Genomic DNA, 12,094 nt, shown 5'->3' on the forward strand with positions numbered 1-12,094 from the left:
CCAACAACTGTTATTGTGCCCATTGTACAGAGCAGCAAACAGGCTCAGAGGGATGATTACTTAAAGGCCCCTGGATATGCCTCCTCCGAAGCCACAGATGGCCATGGGAGGACGAGGTTTGCTGAGCAGACCCACTGCTGGGTCTGTTCTGGACTCTGACCATGCTCTGCCAGGGACTCTGTGGCCCAGAGCCTTTGTCTTCAGGGACACTTTCCCCCTCAGGACGTGGTGTGATGACCCTCACCACTCAAGCAGCCTGGAAAGCAAGCAGGCCTGGCTCATGTCTCCACACAGCTTCTAGCGTGGTCTCAGCTCACCCCAGGGCAGGCCCCGAGGACCCATGTGCATTAGTCTCAACTTTCAGGCAAGGAAACCGAGACTCCAAGAAGCTCCAGGACAGGCTGGCCACCCTCAGGTGAAGGGCAGAGCCCCTTCCCTACCACACTGGGCTCACCCCCCACCCCCTGTGGCATTCCATCCCCCCAGGAAAGGAGAGGTTTGTGGATGAGACCCCACCCCACCCTGGCCCTGGTTCAAGAGTGGCAGCCACACATGTTTCCCTGGGCTTCCCTCACAGCTAGACCCCCACAGGAAACCCCACACCTAAGGGGTACCTGTCTCAGGGAAAAGACAGAGTCATATTTTCAGTAACCTTCGAACTCATCATGTAGCTGGTGTTATGTTATCATCATAATGGGAGGGTGGGGGAAGAGGCAATGCCCGCCTAATAGAAGGAAACAGCCCAGGGCAGGGTGAGGGGCCTGGCTTTTTTTAGGGTGGAGCCTGGGACTCAGGTCTGGTCCACCTGTCCCCAAGGAGTGCCCTGCGCTGATCTCGGTGGTCTGCGAGTAATCTGGCCCCTGGTCAGATCTGCCCCCCACACCACACCAGGTCGAGCTAGGGCTCAATCCTCCTAGTCTGGGCCTCGGTGCGCCCACTCCAGTGCAAGGCAGCAGCCCCTGGTTGTAGATTTGCGCTGTGCGCACCGCCCTGCCGAGGTACCCGCTCAGGCCCGCGCAGGTGCGCCCTGGTGGGGAAAAGCCGCGCGTCCCGGAGCTCCGGACGCCTTAGCCACGGCGGGAAGGCTGCCCCGGAAGAGAGGGGTCGCCGCTTGAGAAAGGGGTGCCAAGGAGGGACACTGACGGTCTTCCCGCTCTGACGTGCTCAACCTAGCACGCAGGGCGCGGCCAGGAGAATGGGGAGGAGGCGTCTCGAGGTCCCCGCCGAAGATGCGTGGGAAACGGGAAGGGATGCCCCCGGGCCAGAAGGGGCGTCCTGGCTTCCCGCGAAGCAGAAGCGCAGGATAGGATGCAGAGAGGGGCCGGGAGCCAAGAGTTGGAGCGGAAATGCGCTCGACAGGAGAGGGCGGTGAGGCCACCGCTAGCGCGTGCTCCCGGAGCCCCCTGCCTCCTCTGTATCCCCTTCCTCGCACCCCCTTCCCGATCCTGCTCCCCCGCTTTCCTAACCTGTGCCCCGCCCAGCATCCCTTGCAGTGCCCCCTTCCCTCTCCGCACACAACCCCAGTGCAGCGGCTGCCCTCCCCGCACCCCGCACCGCCTGCTGCAGCGCAGCACCCTCTTCCCTCCCCGCACCCTCCCCCCTCGCTGCCCGCTGCAGCGCGCGCGGGAGCCGGGAGGGGGCGCCGGCCGGGCACGCGCGCTCTCCGGACCCGGCGGGGGATTCAAGCGCGTTATAAGGCGCCGAGCCGGAGAGCGAGACCCAGACGGCGCTCTCGGACATCAGAGGGACCCGCCGCCCGCATGGCCCCCGTCTGCTGCCCGGCTAAAGCCCTGATGCTCATGTTCGCCGGCCTGCTGGCCGTCGGCCTCGGCTCCCCGGAGCCCGACGCACCCTCGGGGAACCGCGCCCGGGAGGAGCCGCCGCCCGAGAACGAGCTGCCCGCGGGGTCGGCCGGCCGCCCGCTGGTAAGACGCCGCCCGACTTGGGCCCGGGCCCCAGCGCCCCAGCGCCCTCCGGGCCTCAGTTCCCCCACCCGGAGCCCACAGCTCCCTGAGTTCCAGGGCGTACCGAGGGCGGAGGGCTCTTGTCTAGGGGGCGATGGGATATGCAGTGTCGCAAACGGGGACCTGGGCAGACTTGGGTGTCCTCCTTGGTAAAGTGGGCACAAAACCGCTTAGCTTGGGGGCAAGATCCAGGAGGTCTGGACGCCGCCCCACTGCACAGCCAGGCGTTGTACGGGCCAGCCTTGGCCTTGCCTTTCTGGGTAGTTCTTTGGTGTTAAAGCAAAGTTCCACTAGACCAGGCAGAATGCCTTTTCTCTGGGGACTCCTAAATTGGGAAGTAAGTTCAACCACCCCACCCCACTCCACGCCTGCCTCCAGTCTATTTGGTGCAATTCTTTCTGAAAACCAAAAACTGCCTTCCTGGGGGGGGGGGGCGGGGGGGGGCGGAGGGGTGCGGGGCCCCCAGTGATGTGTGATTTCTGGCTGTGGATGGTGATATTTAGCTCTGCCCTGCTCCTTCCTTCTCAGTGCTCCAGAAAAGGGTGGTCAGGTTGGGGGAGGCCAGGGGACTGGGGCCCTCAGAGGAGCCCTCAGTGTGGGTGGACCCCTTCAGACAGGGAGATGAGGGCTGCCAGGGAAGGTGCTTCCCATTTCTTTTATTCTGAAGATGCCAGTGTGCAGGGCAGAGTGCTTGGCCTCACTGGAGCCTCAGGCCTGCATCTCTGCTCTCCGCATCACACTGGAACCACGATGGCCCCACTGCAAGATGCCTGCTCTGAGGACAGGCACTGGTGGCAGCCAGCCCTGTGGGCTCCCTGGGAGGGGCCTCTCCGAAGCTCTGTTCCCATCACCCCAGCCACTTCCCAGGGCAGCAAACCCTACCCAGACAGCCAACCACGTCCCCGGGGTGGGGGTGGGGGCACAGTTGTCACTTGTTGGACTGTGGTGGCCAGGAAGCAGACGGGGCTCTAGGGGCTTCCAGCCTTGGACCCTCTTTGGAGACCCTCTTTGGAGGCCAAGGCGGCCCCAGAGGCTCCCTGGATCCTTTCTCAGAGCCCCTGGAGGCTGGAGACCTCAGTCGGCCAGGGTAGTTGTCAGATACCCACCCACACTACCGTGGCCATCTCCCAGCCTGCCAGACCCACGTGGTTCCACCGGTTTCTGTTCCCCAAACCATACCGGGGTCCGAGTCCATCCATAGGCTACTGGTCCAGCAGGGAGGGTCAGCTAGGCACTCCATCCAGCCCATGTAGAATCCTCTTGCCTCATGTTTCCACCGATGGCAACGTGAGGCTGTGAAGTGGGATCACAGGTCCTGGTGTCTGTGGAGAGGAACCAGTGGGGCGGAGTCTCGCAGGGTCCACCACCTGGGAGCTGTCGGGGAGCCCTGGGTACTCTGAGACCTCTCCGTCCAACTAGGTTCCTCCATCACAGAAGCCCCCATCCTCCACACAACAGCACACCGGCTTCCGATGGCAGGCCCCAGGTCCCTGCAGAGTAGCTAGGAGACCACTGGGCCTGTCTCTGACAAAAGGGCCTGGCTGGCTCCAGGATCCCAGGGTCCTTCCATCAGCCACTGGAGTCAGCACCCATGACCTCATCTAAGTCCTCTTGAGCCAGTCTGCTTCCCAGCTGGCAGCCTTGCCTGGAGCCCAGACTGTTCGAGACCCACTGCTCAAAGGGCCAGAGGCCTCGCCCTGGAAGGCACCTCCTGGAATTTTCTCAGTGTTGAGACTGGTCAGAATGCAGCACACAGGGGAATGGATTTTTCTGGAACCATCACTGTCTTGGCTTGAAGTCCTGAGGAAGATGAGTGGTGTCACACCCTGTACAGGGGCCTTGAGTCATGATATCTCAGTGCTGGACCCCCCTGATCCCCCTAACAGCCCGGGATGTAAGCCTCAGCAGCTCTGAGGGCTGAAATTGGCCTCCCTGGAACTTTGGGCCATGGGGGTCGGTCAGAGGGTCTGCTGGTAGCTGGGGGTCCCATGGGTGCCAGTGGTCTGATCTCTGACTCCCAGGAAGGTGCATTTACTGCAGCTCGAGGGGAGGGAGGCTGGAAGAGGCCGGTGGCCCAGCAGTGCCAATTCCCTCCTGCTCTGAAGCTCTGCACCCAGTCTTCCTCCACCCACGTCCAGGGTCCTCCTCTCCCACAAAAGCCAGGCTGTAGAGGGTGGCCTGTTCCCCAGGAGTCGCCCTCTGCGCACCAGGAGGAAGGGCTTGGGGGCCGGGGCTGTGCTGCCTTGGAGGCCACTGCTGTTGACGATGTCAGAAACCTCCTGCGAAGCGTTGTTTGCTCTGCGGCGCGCACCGGGAAGGCAAACCGACCTGCTGTCCGGCTGTGTTCCAGGAGCCCAGCAGCGAGCGAGCGCACAGCATCGACCCCCGAGATGCCTGGATGCTCTTTGTCAGGCAGAGTGACAGGGGCGTCAACAGCAAGAGGGGGAGCAGAGGCAAGGCCAGGAAGTTGAAGGTGAGCACGAGGGCGGGCAGTGCGCGCGCGCGCCCTGGGGGAGCGCACCTGCGGGCCTCCACTTGCCGGGCCTTCCCCAAAACCCCTGTCTGCCGCCGCCGCCCCACTGGACACCCTGAGCATTTCCAGCAAGCACAGACCCTCACCCTCAGGTCAGAGAGCACAGGCGTCAAGCCGGGGCCCGGGGGACCCTGAGTTTGGGGGCTGTTCCAACCATCTACCCTGTGGCCCTAGAATGTCAGCCAGTCCCATTTGCCCCCCCCCCCTTTCTCTGCCCTCTGCATCCTGGTATAGGAGGCCTGGGCTGGCCTGGTAGGGCAGTCAGGGACCAAGCTGGAGGGGCCTCCAGGTGGGCTGGAGGGATACAGTCTGGTTCCTAGACGCTGGGGGTCACCTGGGCCCTGGCAGCTGCTGGTTCCCAATCTCAGTCAGCCTGGACAGTGACCTGGCTCCTGGTCCTGATGGCTGACTCTTGTCTTGAGCCCCAAAGAAGGCCGTGTTCCCCAGGGTGGGGAGCTCTGGTCAGGGCTGGGCTACCTGCATTGAGTTCAGGCCTCACCCTGCCCAGATCTGACCCAGTGATGGAGTGCCAGGCTCTGAGCCTGAGCAACTGGGCTGCTGGGCTGTCACCATGGCCTGACCCATCACCCTCGTCCCTCTGAGCCACCTGGCCCCACCCCCAGCTGAGTTGATGCTCCCCCATTCTCCCTGCAGGGGACTTCCTTGTTTCTATGTTGGGTCCCAGCCCAGACTCACAGGGACTCCTTGAGGACCCCAGGACCCAGTGCTGGGCCAGGCACAGGGAGAATTTGCCCACTGGTACACTGCCAGACCTTGAGACTTGAAAGCAGCCTGGAGGGTCCCTCCCTCCTACTTTCCCTCCATCAGGAATCCCAGCCCCAGGGGTGGGCTGCAGCCCTCTGCTTCCCTGCACATGCCCTTTCCAGTCCCTGGCCCTGACCCGAGGGGTCCCAACACCCCAGCCAGCCCTGTGCCTCCAGCACAGCCCAGTCCTCTCTCACACCAGGGCCTGGCAGCTTTCACTGTCTTCTCAGGGGATTCTGAGGCCCCAGAGGCTGATCTCCAGCTAGGAGGTCAAAGTAGGAGCCCCCTGCCTTCCTTAGTGGCAGGCGCTTGCCAAGGGGGTGCCTGCGGGTCCCAGCCGGCCTGTTCAGATGTCCTCACCGTCAAGGTTCTCTTTCAGCTCGGCCTGCCGGGGCCCCCAGGGCCCCCTGGCCCCCAGGGTCCTCCAGGCCCCATCATCCCCCCTGAGGTACTGCTCAAGGAGTTCCAGCTGCTGCTGAAAGGTAGGAGGTGCGCAGCCAGGCAGACACACACACCCCTGGTGTGAGCAGGGCTGGGGAGGGTGACCCAGAGGAGCCGAGATGGACTAGACCTTGGTCTGTTGACCAGTGTCCAAGGAAGCCCCTGCTCTGCTGCTGGGCTCGGCGGCCACCCGGCTAGCCTGGGTCAGGGGCTGCGGGTGAGAGGAGTGGGGCGAGGAGGCTTTCCAGAGGACGTGGACTTGGCCACTCAGTGTTCAGTAGGTGCCTGGGGACCAGCATCCATCCCCTACCTGGGAGTCAGGTGGGCCTAGGAAAGGCTGAGAAATCCAAACCCTGCCCCCTGAGTGGGGAGGAGTCAGGGCTCCTTCACTTGCAAAGGGCTCCTCTGATCCCTACTGACACCAGGGAGATGGGAGGCTCACCCTGGGTAACAGCCTCCATAACCTCTGCCCCTGCCTCTTCCCCTGCCAGATCTCAGCTGCTGGCTACAGAGCCCCATGGGAGGCACCAGGAAGCTGCTGTCCGGGGACAGGGAGGATAGTGCCTGAGGGCAGCACAGGGTGGAGCCCAGCCTGGCATCCCCAGGTCACTGCCCTGCCCAGGCTGGGGCAGCTGAGCTGAGTGGTAGCACCGCGGGACGGCCCTGCGCTGTGGCCAGCTGCTGAGCAGTGACTAGGGTCGATTTCACTATGAAGCGCTATTGAGAGTCTTTTCCCTCTTGGATTTGATGTACTGTCCATTTAAATAGACCCCCTGCAGCGGCTAAGGAACCTCTGTATTATTTCCAGTATAGCTGCAATAACTATTTACACCCAACTTCCTTCCAGACTCGACCAGGATGTCTTATACTATTGCATTCCCTGATACAGTATAAGTGTAAACAGAGAAAACACAGCTGCGGGAAAGGGGAGGCGGGGGTAGGATAGAGCGGTGAGGCAGGAGAACAAGGGCCCTGGGTGTGAATCAGCCCTGAGCTCCCCGGTAGCCAAAGCATGAAAGGGAACATGAGCAGCTGCAGGATCGGGAAGCCGTTTCCGCAGGCCCCGCAGGCCGACCGGGTCTCGCGCGGATTCCGGATGCGTGCGCCCGGCGCGCGGGCCAGGTGTGACTGGTAATCAGCGCTCAGAAAGGCCGGGCGTGGGAGTGGGTCCGGGACACGGAAAGGGGCGAGCCGGGCGCTCCCGGCGCTCCCGGCGCAGCCACGGTTCGCTCTGTTCCAGGCGCGGTGCGCAAGCGCGAGTGCGCGGAGCCCGAGCTCTGCGCGCGCAGCCCCACCCGGGTCCCCGCCGCCCCCCGGGAGGAGGAAGACGAGGAGGCGGCGGCAGGGGGCGCGGGCCTGCTGGCCCTGCTGGCCGCACCCCTGGCCCTGGGCCCGCGGGCGCCGCGCGTCGAGGCCGCCTTCCACTGCCGCCTGCGTCGGGACGCGTCGGTGGAGCGGCGCGCGCTGCATGAGCTCGGCGTCTACTACCTGGTGAGTCCGGGCCGGGCCGGGCCGGGCCGGGCGGGGCGGCGCGGCGGGCCTGGGTGACCGTCCGACCGTCCCGCCGCAGCCCGACACTGAGGGCGCCTTCCGCCGCGGCCCGGGCCTGAACCTGACCAGCGGCCAGTACACGGCGCCCGTCGCCGGCTTCTACGCGCTCACCGCCACGCTGCACGTGGGTGAGGCCCGGCCCGGGGTGGGGGCGAGGTGGGGTGGGGGGCGCCCCGCCGCGCTCGACTCCCGCCGGCCCGTGACCACCACCCGCGCCTCCCCCGCAGCGCTCGCAGAGCAGCCGAGGCGGGGGCCACCACGTCCCCGGGACCGCCTGCGCCTGCTCATCTGCATCCAGTCCCAGTGCCAGCACAACGCGTGAGTGGACGTGCTCACTCCCCCGGGGCTTCCCGCACCTACTGTCAAGTGTTCGTCCCCAACCCTCAGCGCACACTCCCCTATTCCTACCCCGGACATGGGACTGGCCCTCCCCAGCCTCCCCCTCCACCCACCCCAACAGAGGACTGACTCCCATCTGGAGACCTGGGGCGCCAGCATCTCGTCCTCAGAGACCTTTCCTGACCAGTCTGTGCGGCCCCTCCCCAGGCACTCACCCGCCCCTCCGGGTGAAATTCATGCGAGTGATCTTGTCCATCTTCCTGTGGCACACTGGTTCCGAAGGCACCCGCTTCCCGCTCTATCCCGGCACAGAGCTGGTGTCCCGCAGGAGTTGCAGAAGAACAAATGAAGTTCAAAACTTTCCACTCTGGTTTGGAAAGCCCTCCATGGAATAGTGTGAACCCAGTATCACTGCTGCCACCACCCCCACCCCCACCCCAGCTTTGCTGACCAGTGTTTTGGTTCCCATCGGAGCCAGGACTTGCTATCCCGGGCTTTGGCCCAGGCCTGCCTTTCCTGGCCCTCGTGGCCCACCTTCGGCTCTGTGGACTGAACTTTCTGCTCTTGGGGACCCAGTTCAGATGCACCTCCACCAGAAGACCCGGCCAGGATAGCCCTTCCCATGGCACTTTGCTGGGTGTCGGTTCCTGGGGTGATGTGAGCACGTGGTGGGTGGAGTTGGTGGGTTTGGGGCAAGGGTCTCTGGCCGACCCTCTTTCTGTTGGCCACAGCTCCCTGGAGGCTGTCACAGGGCTGGAGAGCAGCAGTGAGCTCTTCACTGTCTCGGTAAACGGTGTCCTGTACCTGCAGGTGTGTGCGGTGGGCTCAGCCGTTGGGGGGCCTGGGCAGGGAAGGGTGCTGGTGGGTGCTCAGGAGCTCTGGGTGCAGTGCCCTCAGCCTCCAGGCCACTTGCGCTAGTCCGAGGGAACCAGGCTGTGACCTTTCCCCATCCTTTCCCCATCCGTGGCTCTGTCCCCATAAACTCCTGTCCTCAGCAACCACTCTGTGCCTCAGTCTCCTGTTTTCAGACCTCCCGAGTTCCACTGTGAGGACTGGCGCTCTTGGCTGCAACAGGCCCTTGGGAGGGACCCAGCGGGCAGGGGAGGGGCGGGGTGTTGGCAAGAGGTCAGCTCCGTGCCCCAGGGTGACATCACAACCCCCTTGGCCCATTGAGACTGCAGGAAGCAGATGCAGTTATGTCCTACACACAACCCCGAGCGACAGTCTCCTTCTGGAACTGTGGGGATTTGGGCAAGTGCTTGAGCAATTGATGAAAGGTGGAATTTCGTTAAAAAAAGAAAAAACTTCAGGTGCAGATGTGTGGAGTAACAGCTCACATGTAAGAGCAGTAACTGGGCCAGGCCTGTTCTCAGCTCTGTACGTAGATTACCCACTGAATTCTCACAGCGCTTTGAGGTCCGTTACTATCCCCATTTACAGAGAAGGGAACTAAGGCACAGAAGGGGCAAGTAATTTGCCCAAGTGCACACAGCAAAGACAGGGTTGGAGGCCAGGCTGTGGCTCCAGGCAGCCCTGGTTGCTGAAAGGCGTTTGGAGGGCTGGTCCCAGGCACTGCTGCGTGAACCCAGATGGCACACGGTGCGCCTGGGGTCTTAAGATGTGAATCCCCAGATTCTGTGTTTCTGGGAACTCCCAGGGGATGTGACCCGCTGGTGCCTGGACCCACTTGGAGCAGCCAGGCCAGAGCACCGGCCCCTCGATGGCTCTACCAAATGGGTCAGTGGTCCGGCCTGTGGGGGATGGGGCACCCTCACCCCTGAGTTCAGAACTCGGGCTTTAAGTGCAGCAGAGAAAGCTGCTTGACTTTGAAGCCCACTCTGGCCCTGAGCAGAGGCTTGCTTCCGCACATGAACTCCAGGGAGCCCATCGGCGCAGGGGGGCTAATGGAGCTGGGGAGAAAGTGCTGGAGTGGGGGTCAGAGGCGCGCGGTGTGAGGGTGGGGCCCCTGGGCAGGGCCGGGTGGGCCTGGGTGTGTGCGCTCATTCGTGGGCGCACCTGCGGGCTGGCAGCATCCGGGCTGACTCTGACCTTCCCTGCAGACGGGGCAGTACACTTCCGTCTTCCTGGACAACGCCAGCGGCTCCTCCCTCACAGTGCGCAGTGGCTCCCACTTCAGCGGTGTCCTCCTCGGCGTGTGACTGGCCCCAGGCCCTTCCTCTCGCCGGGCAAATGGTGCAGGAGTGTGAACAATTTCGGGGCAGTGTCGGAGCGACAGGGGCCACGTTCAGGAGGAAGCCCACTGGAACTGCCCACACCAGCCACTGCAGGCTGCCCGGGGAGGTGACGTACAAACCCGCAGCTCCAGAACTGGAAATGACTTCAGGATTCCACCTTTCAAAAGGGAAAAGCCCTCCTGGGCTGTTATTCAGGAGACGTTTCAGCGTGCCCAGGAGAACTGGCTCTGCCCCTCCTGGCCCCATTGGGCAACTTGTGCAGGCAGCCTCAGCCTTGTTGCTGTGGCCCCACCCCACCTTTTCCATCTTAGTGTTCTCATGGGCTGCCTGCTGGGAGTGCCAGCCTGCAGGGGAGAGGGTGCTCAGCCTGCCCGGGTGCCCTGAGTGGAGGAGGGGCAGCCTGCACAGGGCTGAAGGCCACCCTGCTCCACGGAGAGCGAGGCGAATGGCCTGGCTGGCTTGGGCCGCAGCCTTCCCACTGCTCCCTCATCTCCACCTGGGGCTCCCTGGTCCCCACCTGCCCCTCTCCCAGTCACGCCTTTCGCCTGTCGTGGGCCTCAGGGCACTGCTTGGCCTGCAGGACTATCCTTGTGGTCCCTGAGCATAGCAGCCTCGGGCACTGGAGAGACACTGGATGGGGGCTGATGGGGCTCTGGTGAGATCTGGACCCCGGCATTTCTACGGAGCTGCAGCCTCCTCTCTTGTGCAGATCCTCGCCTAGACAAGGTTCCTTGTCCCATCCCCCCGAGGCGCTGGCTCAGTGCTAGAACCCACCAACCAGATGGAAGAGCTGGAACATCCTTGCAGATTAGGGAGGGCCAGGCCCTGCCCACCCATCTGACCAGCAGAGCTTCCCACAGGCAGACAGCTACTCGGGGCCCGGCCATGGCCTAGCTGGGTCCTCCAGCTCTGGTGTCCTTGAAAGCATCTTCTCCACTTGGGTGGACATGTGGCCCTAAGCTCAGCTGGGTGGAGATGGTGCCAAAAAAAGAGCTGGTCTTGGGGAGGTTGGGTTCTAAGTCCTCCACGCTCCTGTAGCAGTGATGGGGGGGGGTAGTCTGTGCCTAAGAAGACAAGGGTGTCTGCCTGCAGCACTTTGGGAGTTTCTGCCATTTCTTCCAAGATGCAGGGCCCCCCAGTGCCTGCTGAGGTTACCGCAACCCCTGTCCCTACACACACCAGGCTACAGGAATGTGGTGGCCTGTGGGCCACACTGGTCTTGGCAAGGGCGTCTTCAGGCCTGGGGGAGAAGGGGGCATTGGCTGCCATCACCTTTCACCTTAACCTTGGGGTGAGCCGGTGCCTGTGGCCAGGCCTGATGGTTCCCCCCAGGAGCCCTAAGCATCCAGCCCCACAGTCGGCACCCGACATCGCACAGCTGGGGGACCCCGGGCACAGTGCCTTTTGGCAGGCCTGGCATAGTTCTCAGTAGGGCTCCTACCCACCCTACCAGGAAGTGCCAGCTGGCCGGTGCCCTGTCTCCCCAGGCTCTTTGATAAGGGCGGTGTGGCCACGCCCTTTTCTGGATTTCACTTTGTATCCAGTGGGCACAGATATTTTAGAGAAGCTATCTTTTACCCTTGAAAAGCCACAGCTTTCTTTCACTTTCTCAGTGTAAGCGTGTTACACAGCAATTTATTGAAGTAGTTATTGTATAATGTTGCCAGGTGGAATATTCTTATATACTCGTATAAAACTGACTTTGAGAATTATTTTGTGATTATACAGAGTTAACAAAAGGCAGACCTTAAAACACAGACTCTAAGTCATTTAGGCCAAGCTAAGGAGGGAGGCATGAACTCCGGGAGAGGGGGCAGGAGGATGGCCTCCAGCCTGTGGGGACCCTCGCCCCGCAGAAGGTGGCAGGGGAGGGCCTCGCCAGGGAGCCCGGCACCAAGCCTCTCCCACCTCTAGGACAGCAGCGCTCGGGGAACTAGGGACACGTGAGTCAGACTGATGCCTGGTTTGCTGTAGCGAGATGTTTACTGAATAAATTGTTCCCCCCAATTCTGAGATGCTGGGGTTCTTTTCTCCAGTGATGCCACACTGTGTGCATGGTCCCAGGCCTCAGCAGAGATGGCACCTGGCTCTTAACAGCCCAGGAAAGGGTGTGCTGAAAACGATTCCGACGTACTCGCAGAAGGACACCAGTCCCGCTGACAGCTCGACGCGATAAGGCCATGCGTGCGGGCTGGGCGGGGCCGCAAACATGACAGAGCAGCTTCAGAAGCTGACTTTCAGACTCTTACATCACCCTGAGGCAAGCCTTTACACAGAAAGACCTAACAGCTGCCTCGCCAAGAATT

General features: G+C 62.6%; 1 protein-coding gene across 4 annotated transcripts; it reads left to right on the forward strand.

The window, feature by feature from the left end:
• Positions 1 to 1,155: 1,155 nt before the first annotated feature.
• ERFE (erythroferrone) lies at positions 1,156 to 11,795 on the forward strand. Of its 4 annotated transcripts, XM_074364615.1 has the most exons (8): positions 1,167 to 1,925; positions 4,315 to 4,437; positions 5,642 to 5,744; positions 6,944 to 7,194; positions 7,274 to 7,382; positions 7,482 to 7,572; positions 8,325 to 8,403; positions 9,654 to 11,795. In XM_074364615.1, exons 1-8 carry the CDS (start codon positions 1,347 to 1,349, stop codon positions 9,750 to 9,752), a joined length of 1,434 nt encoding a protein of 477 aa, XP_074220716.1. In that variant the 5' UTR covers positions 1,167 to 1,346; the 3' UTR covers positions 9,753 to 11,795. The 4 variants fall into 4 exon arrangements, 3 of the variants coding, with proteins under 3 accessions (XP_074220717.1, XP_074220718.1, XP_074220716.1); XR_012507227.1 differs by lacking the exon at positions 7,274 to 7,382 and having other exon boundaries at positions 1,156 to 1,925; positions 7,801 to 8,403; positions 9,654 to 9,718; XM_074364616.1 differs by lacking the exons at positions 8,325 to 8,403; positions 9,654 to 11,795 and adding an exon at positions 7,801 to 8,056 and having other exon boundaries at positions 1,159 to 1,925.
• Positions 11,796 to 12,094: the final 299 nt, after the last annotated feature.

This window comes from Camelus bactrianus, chromosome 5 (genome assembly GCF_048773025.1).
Source record: "Camelus bactrianus isolate YW-2024 breed Bactrian camel chromosome 5, ASM4877302v1, whole genome shotgun sequence".
NCBI classification, from domain to species: Eukaryota; Metazoa; Chordata; class Mammalia; order Artiodactyla; family Camelidae; genus Camelus; species Camelus bactrianus.